Source organism: Lygodium microphyllum, chromosome 16 (assembly GCF_053477565.2).
Source record: "Lygodium microphyllum isolate KBCC chromosome 16, Lygodium_microphyllum_v1.1.10, whole genome shotgun sequence".
In the NCBI taxonomy this organism is placed as follows: Eukaryota; Viridiplantae; Streptophyta; class Polypodiopsida; order Schizaeales; family Lygodiaceae; genus Lygodium; species Lygodium microphyllum.
In genome coordinates, this window is record NC_141150.1 from 21,081,704 (window position 1) to 21,102,858 (window position 21,155).

The window sequence follows — 21,155 nt, forward strand, 5'->3', positions numbered from 1 at the left end:
TTAGATCTATTCCAAGTTACAAAGGTAATTCTTAAAGTGGCTGTTGAGTGGTTAGCTGGTGTTATTGGGATTGTAAAACTCTATTGATCTTGTATTGTGAAGCTTAAGGTGTTTGGCAAGACTGTTCTGATCTTAGAGGCTAACAGTAAGCCACAAACATATACCAGTGCTCCTTTGGCTTTTGTGTCTTGGGTTCTGTGAGAGGGTTATCCTCGAACACCGCTCGCGAAACATCTTTTTTTGGTGCCCCCGCTGAGGAGCGCCGACAGCGGTTTGGTGTTATTATTTGGTAGTTCCATAGGATGGTGACTTTTCATGGGAGATTGTATGAAGATATTAATGCCTGGGCTGATTATGTGGAGCAGTGTATGCACATGTTTCATATTGTGGATGATGAAGAGAAGGTAGATTTTGCTTTACAAGGATTTGAAGACTATGCCTTGGAAGTTATCAGTTGTGTACCAACGATATTAGCAGCAGTTGGGAAAATCTCTCATTGTTTATACAGAGTTTTTTCTTTGTTCGTCCTGCAGGTTTTAGTATGAGTGATCAGACATATAGAAAGTTTCAGGGATTGTACCAACTTGGATTCAATAGTCAGCAATGGGAGTTTTCAGTGTATTGTACCAGTCAGGACTCAGTAGACCTCTTATCTTTAAAAGTTTTGCTTCCAAATCAGTATATCAGCATAGTATTCAGATGATGGATGATGCAGATGCCCTATCACATATATCTAAACCTCTGAAGTGGTGAAAAGGCATTTCAAAACCTTCTCTTGAGCCTTCAATGTTCTAATGGCATGTTTTTTTTTGTCTGCCTTCTGCTATCCTCCTTGCCAAGTGAAGGATTGCAAGTTCAATTTATAGATGTTGCACACAAAAAGAGACAGTACCTCACATTTTCTGGTTTTGTGCCCTCCTTGAAAAGCCATCAGTTTATTTGAGAGTCTCTTTCCCTTCCCCTAGCTTTGGTGAAAATTTTCAGTTTAGAGTTCACGATTTAGGGTTTCTGTCCTCCTTTTGTGTCATACTCGCATGACAAGATTACAGACTTTCATGCCCCGACTGCATATAGTATTTTGGTCTCCCAGGCTTTTGGAGCCTCTTCTGGAAACGAATTTGACTTACTTTACTTCTTACTTTCAGTGTCTGTTAATATTAGATTGTACATGTTTGCATGTCAGCCTACTACTGCTTTAATGGAACTTTCCTGCCCCTATACTCTTAATATGAGAAGGTTCTTAAACACCAAGTGTAAAATCAAACCTGTGATACCCAAGGTGAATATTCCTGGTGCATTTCTTGGACAAGAGGACCCCGAACAACAGATGACACCAGCTGTCATTCAACAACACAAAGTTCATATTTGATTGAATTCATGCTACATCTGCAAAACTTGCTTTATTTTGGAACCAACAAATAGGAATACACTCTACACTGTTCAACCCCATCAAGCATTCTTAGACAATTAAATCATCTGAAAGTACTGAAACAGCAAACTCAGCTACTTCATGGACACATGATTTAACATAATAATTTCAAAAATGCCAGGATAAACATGCACACAGGGAGAACAGGGTCTAAAGAATGGGGCTATGAAGATATGTAAGAAAAAACACTCGTACTTTCATAGACTTTAAGAACTACAGAAGATTAGAAACACACTAGAAAGGTCAACACTTTAACATTTTAACATACATTCAACAAGTCATGTATTTACATTGTGGCTAGCTACCGAGGTATTCTATACCTCTTACCACAACAGGTTTACTGCATAGATAGTCAGAATGCCAAAAAATGAGGTCCATTTTCAATGCAATATATACATACAGGTAAGCAAAGGAAGACTTACATTTTGGTTAATATCAGCCACACTAAAACATGAACTGCTATTGGGACGAAACACATAAGCACCTGAAGCCTGTCATACATCACCACAGACAGCCATGAACCTAATAACGTCCAAATTCAAGAAAAAAAGATTGGATTTATTTATCTCCACTAAATGACATTTGAGAGGATGTTAATATGATATAGCCTGACCATAATGCTCCTGGAAACAGACGAAGCATACCTGGAACCGTGTCTCCTCAGTATTCCCATCACTTGCATTGTACCAACAATAAGACTGATTGAGTGAAATCGTCACCTATAACAGTCAGGTCAAGCATCCCTTAAATTGACATTTTCTCAAAAACCCCCTGACAATAATAATAGGCTTCAAGCAACATTATAAAGTTCCAGCAGTGACTTGTATAGAACTTAAAAATTACGCTTTGAACCAATGGCCAATTTCCGGTTGAAGGAAATGCCTAATAAATAGTCAAATACTGCACACCTTTTTTCTCAAGAAATGAAAATTCTATTAATAACTCCTCGAAGAAAAACCCCCTGAGGAAAAATAGAAAGTGCAAGGAACTCTGTGAAGTGTAACTAAGCACATCACAAATACAATGGTTGTGTGAACAACCAATCCAGTGGACTATAATGCGAGACCATCTTGGGGCCACTCTTTGGCTACTATATTCTGGGAACAAAGTAAGGGAAAGTCCCCCAGTCAAGAGCTGCACTGCAATGAATCAAAGACTGTCTGCTCTACTCAGAAAAGAAGTCAAAAAACAAAATTCATCTTTGTTTTGATGCTGCTCTTCTGTGAGGACTCCAGTGATTGGCAAATGTTGAGGAACAATAACCGACTATGCCTCAAGAACATTTGTTTTGCATGACATAGCTACAGATTTTGAAAATGATTGCATCTACATGACAAGCAATGCTGCCCCCCCAAAAAAAAGTTGTGTCCCAGAGCAGTGCCACACCCCCACTCATAGGGTGACACAGAGAATGTATTTCAGGAGGTCAGCAAGGAACAAACTGATTAGTAAAACATGATATGGAGGTCAAAAGATATCCATATAATTAGTGTTTCACAAGGTTCCAGACTGAAAACACTTACTCTATTATTTTGTATTTGCTTAAGGCCCGTTGACCCAAACAAGAATTCTGTTGAGTGTGATTGTAACCTGATATTCTCATTAACATTTTGCTGCTCGACTGAAGAAACCTCTGCAGAGTCTAAAGCACAGTATAATATGTATAAGCAAGGGGTAGAGCTTCTATTACAGTTAATGGCCAGAACTTTGATGCTTAGAGTACAGAGGATACAAACAAACACTCACAAGTTCCATTCTGTGTTGCTTTCACATAATATGTAGCATACCCAAGCGGTGGCACATTAGAGGCAAAAGCAAGAACAAACAATGATCTGTCAAACTCGACATTTCTAGATGTGCCTTTCAGATGCTGCTGTCTCAATCCCATTGAAGCTTTACTAACAGGAAGAATCTGTGATGGCACTCCATTTCCAGCAGAATCAAAAACCTCCAATGTGTCAGTTGAAACCTGTCAAACTCCAAACAAAGATACTGATTATGAAAAAGACTAACTCCTTCACATAGATAGAGTATAGCGTTCATATCAAGAGAGAACGTCATCAAGTGGAATTCAGATTCACGATTATTGATGCTTGAATAAGAGAAACATACCACCTTATATGAAAGAAAGGCTCAAACTCATGCAAGAAATTCGGAATTCAAACTCACAATTATTGGCACTTAAATAAGAGAAACATGCCAACTTATATGAAAATAAAGAAAGGTCCAAACTCATGCAAGGAAAGTGCTCCATTAACAATGTTTGTAAGTACATTATCATCCTAGGTCCTTTTTCCAAAATGTCTTGTTTTTGTACCAATAATTCTAAAGTGCAACCACATCCCAGCTGCCAGACCAAGATAAAAGAACTTGATCACTACTTCATGTCGATTTGTTTGTTGCATAAAAGCTTAAAGAACTAAGGAACCGCTCAGCTCTTACACCTAAGTTCTGAGCCTTGTTAAAATTAAAAGCATGATATGTATTTGAGGGGATTGGACAAGAGTGGCACTACCTAGGTTAATTGTTTTACGCTATGGTCTGTATCCATCAATGAAAACAAAGTCTCCCTAAACCCACTACACTATGTGAATCTACCTTTATCCGCCAACCTTATCCACCTAGAAACCACTAGTAGAAAGGCACTTGAAACCAGCCTTCCTTCTCCGATACGGTGGTAATTCCTAATAAAGCACTTAATTACAGCAATCAGTAACAAACATAAACTAAAAATGCACAATTTACCATGTTGCCCGCCCCTTTCAGTTCACACCCTGTTGCCCGCCCCTTTGAATATTTCTTTAATTTTATTGACTAATGGATTGGGTACAAGCTGAGATTCCACAATCTCCTTAGCTGATCCAAAAGCCTCTTACTGTAGATGCAATCAGCACACAAAATGGGCAAATTGCCCTTTGAATTTCACCCAAGACTCCCTCTAATTGGACCCCAAAAGGACAAATGTTGCCCCAAATTCATGATGGATAGACTGGCATCTGAATTCCCTAATAATTTCACAAATTTCAGGTGCTAAATTCAATGTACAATGCCTTCTACTAATGGCACAGGCCCCAAAGTAGCTGCTAAACCCTAATTTCTACAAAAACTTAGGGCTTATAGCAGAATTCCCTTTGTTGTCCACAAAATTAGGCCAAGATCTGCTCCAAGTGGCTGAGATAAGCTGAGATCTCCTGAGAATGGGCTGGAATAGGCGAAAGAATGCCATAGCTTAGAGAAAATGGGTGAAAACTGGTCTAAATTCTGATATGCAGCACCTTCTCTCTCTCCCTTAGAGGTTGGAAACTCCTTGAATGACTGAAACCGAGCCCAAAAACGTTTTCTTAGTTTCCATGGGTATTTTTGCCAATTGGTAGACTTCTAAACCCAATTTTCAGCATTATCCAACCACTAAAGTAATTTTCAGAATCAAATAATCCTAACAATTAATTTCATTCCTTTTCACCCTACCCAAAATTAAATGTGCCCATCCATAATTAAATTGGCTAGGTGATTTGCAACCTGGAGTGGTTTCCAACCTTTGTTGACCCTTCGATTGGCATTAATTAATTAATTAATGCTAGTCCCTAGTGTTACCACTGACACTTATTGACTAAACAACTCTCCGAGGGTTAAAACTGACACCAACTAACCACCAAAGCCCAATAGGCATGACTTGTCGCAACTTTTGCCTTTGACACCCACCACATCTTTGCAGTCCTTAGCCTATAACCATGAAATAAATTCCATGTGCGAAACAACCTTGCATATTGATTAGTAACTTAATCAAATGTTATCAACAAGATAAAAGCATCTCAAATTTCCACATCCTCGTGACAAACCTCCCCTTTGAAATCCCTGCAATCGTCCTTGATCGCACTGCATTGTGCCGAAGGAAAAGCATATTGCACTCGAATCTCCACAAAGCATCACAATCATAGCATTTGTCATTGTTGTCTAACCATGCTATTTGCCCTGAACTTGCTGAAAATGTTCCAGCCATGCATTGTGCCTCCAGTTGCTACCAACATAACTGCTCTATTTAACCCAAAGGCTACATCCACAAAGGTCACCTTTTTGCCATTAGGTCACATAGACCCATCTAATGTCCATGCTCACACATGGCTTCTCCTCATCATGGGGGCCTTACAACTTAGATCACCATGGATCATTGGTGGCACCTTATAAGGGTGGGGCATTGAGCATATCTAACAAATTCCACAGTTGTCCATCTAAATGACACATTTTTCTTTTGCAAAGCATACAATGGAGATGCAATTTCAACTCACTCTTGTTCATTGTCTTGTGCTCACACGCACTCTCTTCCTCCATTTCCAACATTTGGTTTCAGAGCAACTTCTACAAGCATATTTCAAACAACTGCCATTAGCTGGTACTGCTCCGCTAAGGTCGTGCTGCAGCCAATCAATGTTTAGCCCGAGGAAGACAAGTTGTTGTTTTGGAGGAGGTGCTACAATTGTTTTGAGCCTATACACTGTCCCATACATAGTCTTGCATGCAACTACGCACACATAGACTCTCTAGGCCCTATTCGTAACATTCTCAGCCCTACCCGCCATTTTCTCAATCTTGCTTGTCATTTTCTGAGCTCTCTCGATATTTTCTTCAGATTTGAAAAAAAAAAAACGCACAAACCAAAATTTTCTAAATTTTGGGTTTTTTGAAAATTTTTATAATTTATCATCCGTCTTCCTTGTCTCATACCTAATTTCTAAGAACTTCTTAATTTCTCATACTCCGTGCCAACAAATTTAGGGATTTTCGGCCAACTTTTCCAATTTCTAAAATTTCTTGAAATTTCTTCGAGGAAAGTTGGGGCTTTTATCCAATTTGAGTTCCTGTGCATGAATCTCCACCGAAATTGCCAACATTATGCAATTTCTGTGACATTGGTACGAGAAATTTGGGGCTTTTCAGTTTTTTGGCTCCGGCATGCATCAGAGGCGGACTCAAGTTGCTGGTTACTTTTGGCATGTGTCCCAAGGCAACATTTTTGCAAAAATTTGGACTACAAGGTATAAATTGCTTGGACTTTTTCCCTACACGCATTCAAAGGCAGAAAATCAAAGATACAACAGCATTCCAAGGCAGGAAATCAGAGATACAGCAGCATTTAAGTCTGCTACAATCAGATTTGAGCAGGAAATTTTGGGAAATTTCAAAAATTTTAGTGAGAATCAGCATTAAATTGCTGGGATTTGTAATTTTGTGGCCGTGCGTTGCAAGGCACGTGCATTATAGTAGTATATAGTAGTGCATTGCTGTTACTCTTGTAACTGAGTGGTAATTCAAGTGGCATTGTGTACACTTTGGCATTTGTAAGGCACTTTGGTACTTGTTTGATAATCCCAAGGAATGTTTGATACTATAAGGAGTACACATACTATACTTCAACATCGAAGTATTTGGCTGCAAATTTTTGCTTAATCTTGACAGCATGGCACATCACGGAAACAATGATCACAACAAGATCCTTGGAGTCCTCACTTAAGAGAACAAGCTTGATGGCTCCAACTACCCCTTGTGGAGTTTTATGGTCCGCAACTGTCTTGTTGCGAAGGACTTGTGGGACTATGTTACATGTGACTTGTAGCGACGAGGAGGTCTCGCACCTCAGACACCTTAGCATCATGCTCGAGGACAGGTTGCTAGTGCAGCTGCTGCTCCATCTCCTCCTCTCCCTCCTATAGAGGATTAAAGGAAATGGCATCCGAAGGATGCTCAAGCACTTTCTTTGATAGCATTGTCAATAAAAAGGGCCATCATTCTCCATATTTGGTATCGCCACACCTCGAAATCAGCATGGGGCATACTTCAGCATATGTTTACTGCCCACAATGAGGCCAAGGTCTCCTATCTTTGCAGAGAATTAGCAAATGTAAACGTGAATGAGGATGATAGCATGACGGATCACTTTACTCATGCTATCACCAACTGCTCAATGTTGATGAGATTATTCAGGATACTGAATTGATAAGCATCACAACGAACTCTCTTTCAAGTCATATCTTGGTTTTCACACCTTTTTAATGTTGCCTTTTGGGGGGCGGGAGGAAACGGGGGAGAGAGACAGTAGCCCCTTATATTTGTAGAGTTGGAAGGATTCTTGCTGCAAGGAAAAGAGACTCGGAAGAATGTTGCATTGTGTTCACGTGATGTGCCTATACTTTCCAAGTTCAAAGGCAAAGATAACATCAAGCAATATGCAAAAAATTAGCAAAAGGGTGATGCTGGACACCCATCAAATAAGGTTGTCCAAGACTTAGAAAAGTCTAAAAAGAAGGGAAAATGCCACTATCGCAAAAAACCCAATCATTATATTGATGAATGCAGAAAGAGATTGGGGAAAGAGAATAAGGACTCCAGTTTGACTATCCAAGAGACATCAGCCAACAGATCAACAGATGGTGATGCTTCAACCAACTTTGTGGAGGATTATACATTTCTCACATACCATTATGATTCTTCTATGGTTGATTCAGCATTTAATGTTGCTGAAATGCAACAAACATGGTATTTTGACAATGGAGCATCAAAGCATATCACTTCCAGAAAGTGCTCGTCTACCTCTTTGCATTCAACCCCTATTGAGACACATATCACATGTGCGAATAGCAACCATTATGATGTATGTGGCATTGAGATAGTCACTATTACTGTTGCAGATGATTCAGATTTCATGCTTCTAGATGTTTGGTTTGTGCTTGGTATTACAAAGAACTTGTTGTCTATCTTTGCTTTCAATAAGCATGGCTTTCACGTAACCTTTGAGAATGACAAATGTATTGTCAAAGATAGAGAGATGGACTATGCACTAAGTTGTCTTCTACCCTATACAAGGATTGAGACAATCTCATGATGCTCTAGCGGTCACTAATCTTACGCCTCTTACGCCCACTATGCAGAATGCGGAGCTTTGGCATGCAGGTTATGGACATATAAGCTTTGGGAGTTTAATGACCCTTCAAAGGTGTCATATGGAAGATGCATTGCCTTAGTGGAAACTCCACCTTCTCATGCATGGTAGGGATGTATTTTGGGCAAGATGCACAAGTTTGCCTTCCAAAAGGATGGTGCAATACATGTTGTCCAAAAAATGCAGCTTATTCACTTTGATATTTGTGGTCCCATGAGGTCATATGCACTTGGGGGTTATGTTTATTGTTAAATTTATTGATAACTACTCAACGTATACATGGGTGTATGGGATGAAGGCTAAATTTGATATATTCATGCATTCTAAACATCTTGTGGCAAAGCTTAATGCTGAAACTGGTTTAAAATACAAACACTTCGCATAGATAGAGGGGAGGAGTATATGTCTTGTGCGTTTGAGATATATTTGTTCGATCATGGAATTACACATCAAGCCAATGTAAAAATGACTCAACAAAATGGAGTTGCTAAAAGGAAGACACACTCTCTCCTGGAAATGACTTGTTATAGGTTGAAAGGCAAGGGGTTGCCTCAAAAAATTTGGTTAGAAGGGCATCAATGTGCCAATCATTTATTGAATCGTGCATCTACAAAGGCTTTCAAGACGATCACACAATTCAAAGCTTGGCATGGCAAGAAACCCAAAGTTAACTACTTTCGAGTGTTTGGTTGCATAGCCAACGTGCATGTTCCAAAAAAGCTTCGTGGGAAGCTTGATGATAAGGCTGTAAGATGCATTTCTATTAGCTAAAGTTTTGAAAGTAAAGGCTATCACATATATGACCCATGCACGAAGAAGGGGTTTGTTAGTAGGGATATCATATTTACCGAAAATGCAGCATTTTCGAATGTCCAGTTTCAAATGTACATTGGATAATGATGAGCCAACTTCCTTGGATAAAGCTTAGCAAGATGTACATTGGATACAGGCCATGCAGGAGGACTTACACTCCATTGCCACTAACTCTACATGGGAGCTTCTGGATATACCACCTAGCAAAAAGGGCACCGGCACTAAGTGGGTTTTCAAACTCAAACATAAAGCTAATGAAACAATTGATAGATACAAGGCACAGTTGGTAGCGAAAGGCTATGCGCATAAGAAAAGCATAGATTATGATGAAACTTTTGTTCCTACATCCCATATGAGTGGGGTGAGATGTGTGATTGCGATGGCTACACATTATGGCTGGAAAGTACACCAGTTGGACATTAAGACAACATTCTTAAATGGAGATTTACATGAGGATGTTACATATCACAACCTCTAGGGTTTACGGTTAAACAGAGAGAGCACATGGTATATAAGCTACATAAGGCTCTTTATGGTCTCAAATAGGCTCGTTTTGCACGGTATTCTAAAATTGATGCTTATTTGGCCAAAAAAAGGGTTCAAAAATAGTCCCATTACTCCCACTCTATATATTAAGAATGAAAAGAAGGGGGGGGGAGAGGGAAGGGGGGGCGCCAATTATCGTTCTTTATATGGATAACATGTTGCTCATCGGACCTACAACAAATTGTAAATTTTAAAACTAAAGTAAAGTATGCATTTGCTATGTCAGATATGGGCTGTTTACACTCCTATTTGAGGATTCGGTTCACCCAAAATCAACATGGCATCATCATATCACAATCACAATATGTAGATAAGCTATTACATAGGTTTAATATGCAAGATTACAAACCTATGTGCACTCCTATGGAGCCAAGCTTAAAGTTGTCTATGCATGATGGTGAAGAGCTATCTAATGTTGCAATTTACAAATAAGCTATTGGCTATCTTATTTATCTTTGCAAAACACGCTCTGACATTCAGTATATAGTATCCTAGTTGTTAAATGATGCAGATCTAGGACATGACACAAACTATGGTGGATCAAAGATGAAGACCAAGTTCATAATGACATGGACAAGTAGAGATAAACTATTACACAAGTGAATTAGGTTCCAAGATAGATTAGCTTGGACTCATAAACACAATCTTGTGTAGAATTGACAATGACAGACACTTAACTGAAAGTACAAAGCATCATGATATTGTATTCATTTCATAGTCAAGTACAATGCTTTATAGGCTTTGAGTTGTTCCACTCTCCTCACTGTGCATATGGAATTCAGGACAGCTCCTCTTGGAGCATACATCATTTGTCTATTTCTCAACACTAGTTGAGTAGGTATATGCATAGCCCATTGACCATACACCGACAAGTTGTTAAGTGGATCTTCAGATATTTGCAAGGTACTTAGTCACATGCATGATTATTTCCCAAGGGAAACTACACGCTTACAGTGCTTCGAATTGGGCTGGTGATGTCACGTGGACGTGAACTTTTATTGCTTTTCTTAGCATTTGATTAAAAGTTAATTCAATGTGCTAATGTCACATGCACATATAAGGTGCAAGTCAATTATTTCACATTGTGGGACCCAAGACCCCAAGACAACAGTTGGTGCCAAAGGCAAAACTTATAATAAGTTATGTCTCACAAATACTAGGTGGTACTGGGTATTCAACTTCGCCATAGACCAATTTATTGGCCACTAATATCAGTGGTGACATTAGAGATTAGGTATTAATTAATTAATTAATACCAATCTAAGGATCCATAACTACTCGATGATACTTGAAGACAAATTGACCTAGCCAACTTAATTATTGGCTAGTGAAATTAATTGTTTGAGCACAAGATTAATTATTAAATTAACCTTCAGAACTAATATTTTAAAAATCAATTCAATAATTTGAATAATGCTGAAAAATGGAATTAGAAGGTTGCCAATTCGCAAAACTTGCCCATGCAAGTAGAAAAAACGTTTTTATGGGCCAGTAGAAGTCTATTCTAGCCATTGGGAGAGAGAAGGAGGCTGTTAGAGAGAAAGGAGAGGCTACTGATGTAATTTGCAACTAACGGGGATCAATCCTACAGCATGTGGCAGTAGTTTGGAGCCTTCAAGAGAAAATGACGGTAGCCCAAGGTCTTTCTCGTTCAGATGACAACATACAAGAGGGGAAAGTAGTCTTTCTAGTGGTCCTAAGCCGTAGGTGACAACTTCCATGGCTATTTGGGCTAGTGCAACAGTAGCTTTTTAGTATTTCTCACAATTAAACTCTGAAATTTCTCTCTCTACAACATTCTCTCTCATCCCCTAGCCATGTCTCAAGGTATCTCAGTATTTTTTTATAATTTGAGCCATCAAAGAAAGGGATTTCAATCAATATCTGTTGTAAACCCTAATTTAAAGCAAAAATTAGGGTTTGACATCCACCTCTGAATGTATGCTTAGAATTGAGCACCTACGACTTGAATCCCAGCAACTGAAATTGAGAAATTTCAAGGAAATTTAAGAGGCCAACCAGTCAATATTAGATTTCGAGCTGATTTAACTTTCAAGGACTAAGATAAAGGCCAATCCCCAAGTAAACCAAGGGGCAAATTGGTTTAAAGGCTTGTTCACCAATTTTGACAGCAAGAGACTATTGGATTAGCGGAGCAAATCAAAGGATCTCAGTTGTACTTCTTCCATTTGCAAGATAAGATAAAGAAATTCCACAAGGAACACCAATTTTAGGGCCAACAAGCTGTCCATTATCCAAGATTCAAGTGGTAACATTTGCATTTTCAATTTATGTGAATTTTACACTAGCTGCAATTCGTATTAAATTAGGATAGTACCACCTTATCCAAGAGGAAAGACTGGTTTCAAGTGATGCAGACACTAGGTAATCTACTAGTGGACATTGTTTCTTTCTGGGCCGCTCATGCACTTCATGGCTAAGTAAAAAACAACCTACAGTGGCTACCTCATCTTGTAAGACTGAGTATAGGGCAACCTTCACCACAACAGTGGAGTGTATATGGCTATGTAGATTATTGGCTCATCTACAAATTTCTTTGAAGGGTCCAATACCCATTCTTACTAACACTCGAGTGCTATTGCAGTGACATGGAATCCTATGTTTCATGATTGAATGAAACACAGTGAGATAAATTACCATTATGTTAGAGAGAGATGCTATGCAAGAGATCAATTTGATGTACACCCCTACATAGGAGAATGTTGCAAACATTTTCATCAAAGTACTTTCCCGTAAGAAGTTTGAGGCTCTTCGAAGGTCCTTGGAATTGCTATCCTTTGATGGCTGATCTTCTTGTATTTCTACCACACTGGCACTACAAGCGCGCTATTGAACCTAATAGGGAAAGAGAGAAAGAGAGGGTGAGGGTGAGGGAAGGAGAGGAAATGAGAGAGGGAGAGAAAGAGAGAAAAGGAAATAAGACCTTACAATAAGCCCATCCTAGGCTCATAGGGGTTAGGCCGATGCTCAACAAAGCTAAGGGATATATGGCTAGAGAACCCTAGCACACTTGCGCCTCCTAGCATAATGTTCTTCCTACAAAGAGACCTCTCATACATGGGGCTTGTCCTAGCCTCCACCATGGTCAAACTATCCCCTTGGTGAAGGGATCTAGCCACCAACCTTGGGGGAGGTTTAGTGTGTAACCAAATATCCACCTATGAGGGCACAAAAACTTTTGTGGAAGGCTTAGAATTTGCAAACTCTACGGCCAATGCCCATCTTTTAGTTGGTTGGTTTGTAACGTAAACACAACTACATGAACAAGTTGTGTCTAGAGTTAAATGAGCTCTAGTTGAGTTGAGGATAGGCTAACTTACTTAAGACCTACTATACTTTCATTCTATGATTCTAGCACTTGCATCTTTGAGTGTGGATTTACTATACACTCTTGCTCATTGTCTTGTGTTTAAACACACACTCCCTCTCCTCCATTTTCAACAAATAGTCAATGCACATACACCATGAACCATCCTTTTTTCCACTAAAAGCACTCCAAAACATAAAGGAGATCATCTGGACTAAATCATCTATTTCTCTAATGGCTCATTTCACCAAACTCATAATCTCCTCCTGCAGGGCTACACTGACTATGTAGGGTGGCTTATTAGATGGGCTACTTCCACCCTAATTTCACCCCATGCTCTGCATAACTCAATAGTATCATCATTGGGCTGATCACTAACAATATAGGGCACCAATCCCATTGATGTTTTCAGCTTCTTTCCCTTATGAAGTTCCTGATTTTCTAATTTTTCATATGGCTATCTATTGAGACAATCCCTTGGAATGTGCACCTCTTGTTCACAAATAGAGCATTTATTTGCAGCCAACAATTCCATATATTAAACCAATGTTTTCAAGCCCTTTCTTTGCTATTTCTACCTCTTTCAAACCAATTTTCAAATCTGCCCCTTTTCTCACTCAGAAACAATTTCTTATTCAGCTTCTTCCCACTCTCTATTAACCCCGAATCCTTCCTACTCAACAAAGCATTTGTTGTAGCAACAATCTCTATGAGCTAAGACATGCTAGACACAATTGATTTGATGCAAAAACCCATGATTCCTTTAGGCATCCCATAAACATATTCGTTCACTTTCTCATGAAGGGCCATGAGGAGATAAAAAGTAACAAGCAATAATATATCCCAAAACTTCTTATTGTATTGCTCCAAATTCTTGCATTCCTTAGCATCCAACTTGTTCCGAACTCTCATCATGTGCACCTCAAAGGTACTTGTCAACCAATTCGATGCAAACATTTGCTTGAATTATACCTATGTCGATGGTGCTCTAGCTTGCATCAAAATCGTGGACCACCACTGCAATGCATTCCCCTTTAAGAAAGTGGCTGCCTTTCAAATCTTTGAGGATTCGGTGAAACTTATGCCCAAATAGGCTGTATCAAATTGCTAAATGAAAGTTAGCTTTCAGCCTATATTGTGCATCACTGAAGGACTCAAACTCCACTGCTTTTCCACCCTCATCATAGTCCTTTATTACCCCTTTGAGTATCAAGTTGTCATACACTAGCTACTCCAAAGAGGGTGCATTTGTTGAATTTACTTCAAAACCAATACTAAGCGGAGCATTAGCATGCCCAGCACTCATTCCTTGAGCCCCATAAACATTCCGGGTTGCATAGGGTTTTACACAGGGTTGCCAATGATGCTATACATAGGTTTTACACATTTCCATCCATACCCGACTGCGGCAATCCCTAAAAAGACTCTGTATAAGGCATTCTTTGTCTCTCTGCCTATTATTTCCCACTTCAAAGTTTTTGATAGTCGTGCTTATACGCACACTCCTGTTGACAACATAGAAAAGCTCACCCCTCAAGTAGATCTCTTGATCTTTGAGGGCTATTCTTCCGAAGGGAAAGCCTACCATTTGTTCAATCCTCAGACAAACAAGGTGAATGTTAGAAGGGATATCATCTTTGATGAGAGGAATATAGAGAAGTCTTCTACACTAGACTTTGTGTCCTCATCTCCGCTCACACCATTTGAGATTGTGCCTACTTAGCCAAGTCTACTGCCCACTCCTGACCTTTCTACAAATACTTCTACTCCCAAACCTTCTCCAAGAGACCCATTACCTCATTGTACTAGCAGATCATGCAGGATTTGGAGATCCTTTCACCTGATTTCTCTCTGAAGGGCCTTAGAAGGTCTGCGCTTGCCCCTAAGGCTTCATTTGCATCACTATTTACAACTAATTGCATTGCACATACTAAGTTGGATAGTTGGTAGCAGGAGGCTCTCTAGGACCCTCTGTGGCATGAGGCCATGGAGAAGGAACTGGATAGTACTGATCAAAATGGAACTTGGACATTGGTCGATTGTCCTCAGGTCATCGGGACAAAGTGGCTTTTTAGGACCAAGCTAAAGGCTGATGGTACTTTAGAGAAATACCAAGCTCGCCTTATAGAGCAAGGTTTCAAAAAAAGGCTTGGCATTCACCATGAAGAAACCTTCACACCTGCTGCTCAGTTGACATCATTTCATCTATTGGTTGTGATCACCACTCACCACGGTTGGCCAATCTATCAGATGAATGTCAAAAGTGCATTGTTGAATAGTCATTTGGGGGAGGAAGTCTATGTAGCACAGTCTCCCCGCTTTTCTTTTGTTGATTGGACTGACAAGGTATTTCGCTTGCGGAAATCTCTTAATGGGCTGAAGCAAGCGCTAAGGTCTTGATACCACAGGATGGACGAATTCTTACGGACTCATGGATACCTCTACCCCTATGATCTAAATCTATATGTGCACACCACTATCACAAGGGTCAGCCATATCCTACTATATATCGATGATATGTTACTGGCTCAAATTCTGTGGCTATAGAAGATATCAAGGTAAACCTTTGCTCAACATTCCTAGGGAGGCCATCTATCTGAGAAGCTTGTCATCCGCACTTCAGTTTTCTTGTGAGTCGCCTATAGTTGTCTACTACTACAACCAAAGTACCATTGCCCTTGTGGGCAATCCTATCATCAAACCTCGGAAACGGCACATGGCAATTCGTTTTCATTTCACCAAAGAGCAGGTTGAGAAGGGCACCATTCTCCAAGAGTTTGTGCTATCCAGTGACAATTTTGCAAATATTTTAACCAAGATGACTAATAGGCCAGTTCTATAGTACCTTCTACCACGAATCGGCTTGGATACACCCTCCTCTACTTTCTCTGATTGACAGGGAGAGGGGGCTTCTCTCTTACTTCTCCTTCTAGTTTGAGAGGGGGCAGTTTTCTTCTCTTGATAGTGACAATGATGATACTTACAAGTTTTCACTTTGAGATATTTAGTTATTGTATATTATACATTATGGACATTTATAGCTTCATCCGCACTATCAAGATGACATGATTGTAAAAGGGTACTTGGGCAAGTGAACAATTTCCATACAAGAGCACTGTCCAAGTAACACCATTACACCGTATTCTGCATGAGGATGAAAACTTGCACCTCCGATTGCATTACCCCATGCATTGGCATTCTGTTCATGTAAACATGAATGTATGTGGATTCATCCCTTTTCGGTCAGCCTTGGAGTGGTTGACTCCAGATCCACCATACTCGTGGCATTGCACATGGCACTCTCCAAAGGCAGTTTCTCTCTATACTTGCATAGTACCTTTGCTTGTCTTGCTTGCTCACCATGTGGTCGTGCTTCTCTCTCCCTACATTCTCCATAAGATTGGCACACACACACACACTTATGTATCCCTAGGCACTTATTCTAGTAATATGTGGGTTTATTTTACTTGTTTTCTAAAGGTAGTGAAGCTATCCATCCTTTTTTTCTCATACTTCGGAACACAGTGACTCAATGGGACGAACATTGATTTGAAACTCTCCTTTTTTTTTCTAAAGGTAGTGAAGCTATCCATCCTTTTTTTCTCATACTTCGGAACACAGTGACTCAATGGGACAAACATTGATTTGTAACTCTCACTTAATGCTAAGTCTTGTAAACATCAACCAACATGCATCCTTGGTCCAATGCCCTGGCCTCTTTGGAGTGATCACTTAGGCTCCCTTCGTAAGATAACCATCATCTCTGTAGTCTTGGTAGATCATTGGGCAGCCAATGTATACCCTGTTGGGTATTTCACTCACGTCTCACTTACGCCTACGCTCACATCGGAGTGTCAGTGATCAGTAGGACACTGGGGCACTTTTTACTCTCGGTAGGAGAGGTTTTTTCCCCCAGACTTATGGTATTATTTCATATGTGCTTATGACACACACTTACCGGCACTTACCGTGTTCGGGTGTGAACACCCCCCTACAACCCTAAGTTTTAAGGGTTGTACCTTGTACTTTTAGTTTACACTCTTTTGGACTATTGCATTGGGTGTCATGCTTCACTCTCTACTGTCTACTGTTTTCTGTGCTGAGCTTTGATCCTACCTCCATTCTCACATTTGGTATCAGAGCATTGGCTTTGTTTAGCTCAGCTCCATTCAGTACTCGAGACTCTCTACTCAAGTCCAACCTCAACCTTCAAAAGGAGTCACCCTGCTCCTCTGCTTTGCACAGCAGTGCCTTGTCCTGCAGCAGCTCGATTGCTTTTTGTGCCACATGCCAGTCTGCTGTACTGGCCACGTCCTGACAACACGCCCCTCAATCACAATCTGAAGCGCCAGACGTCAGCTGCTGCCCCGCCAGTATCCAGCTCGCCAGTGCTGCCCATCAATAGTCGTCAAACAGCCACCAAACGTCCCATCATACGGTCGCTGCCTGCCTGGGCCCTTGCCTGCTACACCGTCCCTGTCTAGACGCCCCAACAACTGTTGCAGGCCCCGACTATCAGTCACGCTGCCCGCCCATCAGACGCCACATCAGCCATTAGCTGATAAACGCCACGCCACTGCTGCACCATCCGTCACCTGTCAGCACCACGCTGACCACCCCTCTGACCTGACACACGCCAGTAATCAGCAACGGCCCCTCATTACGTCAAGTATTCTTAAATTTTTTTAATCCAGATAAATTTCTGGAAGAGGGGGTTCCTATGCAGCAGGCACAGCATTCAGAAACGTGTCTGGGACACATTAAATGCAATTTCTGGACACATTCATCAAAAAATTTTGGGGCTTTTATGTTTTCTGAGGACATTGGCATATGTACTGCAATTACAGTCATTGATAGACTGTTTTGAACAAATCTGGGGCAAGAAATTTTGGGGATTTTGCTGGTATAGTGTTGCTGAACACTGATTGCACGTTGGACTGTGTGCAAAACAGACAGTTTTGACAGAGCGCACCTCTGTACACTACTTACAGAAAGTTATTCCTTGCAATTTCTAGAAATTTCCAGATTTCCAATGTAGTCCTGCTTCGACATTGCTCTTTTACATTTTTTTTGGTAATTGAAAATCATGGCAAATCAGGGAGGAGATGTTTTCACCTATGTATCCAAGGAGGACAGATTGGATGGAAATAACTATTCAATTTGGTCCTTCATGATGAAGAATGTACTTGTGGCCAAAAATCTTTGGGATTATGTCAGTGGAGAAGAAGCTCGACCTGGAGTTGTGGCTCCAGCTACTCCTCTAGGAGGACGTGCACCACCGGCACCTCAGTCTGCTCCACTTCAGCCACTTCCCCAAAGAACAACAGCTCAAAAAGCATGGGATACACGGGATGCACAGGCTTTGTCGCTGATTGCATTGGCAATTCAACGGTCAATCATCCCCCACATTCATTCAACAGCTTCTTCATGAGAAGCTTGGCTAACTTTGGAGCAGATGTTTGTAGGCGAGAATGAGACTCGCATCTCTTTCTTAAAGAAAGAGCTAGAGACATTGAAAATGGATGAAGGTGATTCTAATCAAGATCACTTGAACAAAATTCAGGACTTGCAAGAGCAACTCATGAATGTTGATGAGTACTATTCAGATGCACAAATGATATCCACCACTTTGAACTCATTACCTCCTTCGTACTTGGCTTTTCATACGGCCTTAAACCTCACCATGAGGATTGCCGCAAAGCCAATCACTTTTCTTCAGTTAGTCAGTTTGCTTCTAGAGGAGGAGCAAACACAGAGGAATAGTGGTGTGGATGCTATAGCCTCTGAGCAAGCTTTAATGGCTAGACAGAAGGCCAAAGGCAGCCAAGTGAAGAATGCTCCACACAGTTCTGGGACTTCTGGGGGGGCACGCAAGCCAAAAAGGGAAAATGCCATTATTGAAAGAAACCGCAACACTACATTGCTGAGTGCAGAAAGTGCATTGCCAAAGAGAAGAAAAAGAAGTTAGGAATGTCTGTTTCTGATGCTCCTTCCACTGCTACAGAGTCCGCATCCTTTGTTGCAGACAAGGCCTTTTGTTTATACACATGCAGTTATGACACCTCTTGGGCAGATCAAGCATTTAGCGCTACTGAGGATGCGGGCAATTGGTTTTTTGATAGTGGTGCTTCTAGGCATATTATATCTCGCAGAGATTTATTTGCATCTGTTCATGTAGCTCCAGTTGGCAGGTCTGTACAATGTGCCAACAATGCATCATACCCTGTTAGAGGTATTGGAGAGATTGTGCTCACAGCCATTGATGGCTCTATTCTCTGCCAACAGGATGCTTTATTTGTGCCAGGTATAAAGAAGAATTTTCTCTCTATCTCTTCTTTGGCACGTTGTGGATTGCAGGTCACATTTGATGATGACAGATGCATGGTGAGAGACAAAGAACACATGACTTTGGTCTTGACAGGCACTTTATGTCATGGGTTATACGAGTTGGATGCTCTTTCAGTTGATCACTCAGCGTATTTGACATCCACTCTTACTCTTGCTATGATACAAGCTGAGTTATGGCATGCTAGGATGGGGCATGTGAACTTTGGTAGCTTGATGCTCTTACAGCGTACGCAAATGCTAGATGGATTACCTCTACTAGAGAGACCTCTTGAGCACTTGTGCGAAGGATGTATTTTGGGAAAAATGCATCATTTTTCGTTTCCCCGTAATGTTGCTTTTAGAGCAACAGCCAGGTTGGAATTAGTGCATTCACATGTATGTGGGCCTATGCAGACAAAGTCATTGGGAGGATATTACTATTTTGTGACTTTTATTGATGACTTTACTCGCTTTTGCTGGGTCTACTCTTTGATCAAAAAAGTCAGAAGTGTATGATGCATTGTTGGCTTTTATTGCACTTTTTGAAAACTAGTCTGGTTGTTAAATTAAGAATCTCCATTCGGACCGAGGGGGAGTATATATATCCTCTATGCTGAATTCTTTTTTGAAGCAGAAGGGCATTGTCCATCAGTACACTATTGCTTATACTCCACAACAGAATGGGGTTGCAGAGAGAAAGAATCGGTCACTCATGGAGATGGCCAGATGTATACTGAAGGCAAAGCTTGCCTCACAGTTTCTGGATGGAAGCCGTCATGTGTACTTACCATGTTTTGAACAGATGCCCCATCAAAGCATTGAAGAAAATTACACCTTTTGAGGCTTGGAACAGCCGGAAACCTTCTGTTGGACACTTTTGTACCTTTGGGTGCCTTGCATATGCACATATTTCAAAGGTACTCAGGAAAAAGTTGGATAACAAGGCTATTAAATGCATTTTTATAGGATATAGCAGTGAGAGCAAAGGCTACAGACTCTATGATCCTGTTTCTAAAAAGATGTTTGTCAGTAGGCATGTACTATTTGAAAAATCAGAATTGTCCCTCGCTGGTTTAGATACATATCACGCTGCCCGTGATGTATTTGAAGGGCTGCTGCCCATTACATTTGGTGATTCAGCTGGAGTTTCAGCAAGTGAACTCAATTTTCAGCCAGCTACTCCTTTGGAAAATGCAGAAAATCAGCCATTGGCTGATCTGAATATTCAGCAAAGTGCTGAAACTGAAATTCAGTAAGAGCTTATGCACAGTTAGCAGGCAAGACAAATGCCTAGATGGTATTTACGGACTATGAAAGATAGTCATTTGGATGCACCCATGGCTGGTCGTACTAGAAGGCAAGCTCGTATGCATGATATTGCACATACCATGGAGTTCATTATGGCAGCAAGCACCTTCAATGATGAGGAGCCTGAATGTTTTGAAGATGCACGACAAAGTGTGCATTGAATGGCAGCTATGAAAGCTTAATTGGATTCTATCACTAAGAATCAAACATGGGATTTGATGTCTTTGCCATTTGGGAAGAAAGCCATTGGAACAAAATGGGTCTACAAGCTGCAATGGAATGCAGATGGATCCATTGACAAATACAAGGCAAGGCTTGTAGCTAAAGGCTATACACAGAAAAAAGACATTGACTATGAGGAGACATTTGCTCCTACCTCCCGTATGACGACTATCAGGTCTATGGTTACTTTGGCTGCTCATTATGGATGGATTGTGCATCAGTTGGATATTAAAATTGCATTTTTACAT

The 21,155-nt window shown here is 40.6% G+C and overlaps 1 protein-coding gene across 2 annotated transcripts in view; it reads right to left on the reverse strand.

Moving 5' to 3' along the window:
- The window catches only part of LOC148022601 (alpha-mannosidase-like), a 172,534-nt gene that overhangs the window by 53,464 nt on the left and 97,915 nt on the right, over positions 1-21,155 (reverse strand). For both annotated transcript variants that reach the window (XM_087695562.1, XM_087695561.1), the window contains exons 16-20: positions 3,176-3,398; positions 2,953-3,071; positions 2,074-2,148; positions 1,852-1,920; positions 1,266-1,337 (exon numbers count right to left, since the gene is read on the reverse strand). In XM_087695562.1, coding sequence (XP_087551688.1) covers positions 1,266-1,337; positions 1,852-1,920; positions 2,074-2,148; positions 2,953-3,071; positions 3,176-3,398 — 558 coding nt within the window. The remainder of the gene's footprint in view (positions 1-1,265; positions 1,338-1,851; positions 1,921-2,073; positions 2,149-2,952; positions 3,072-3,175; positions 3,399-21,155) is intronic.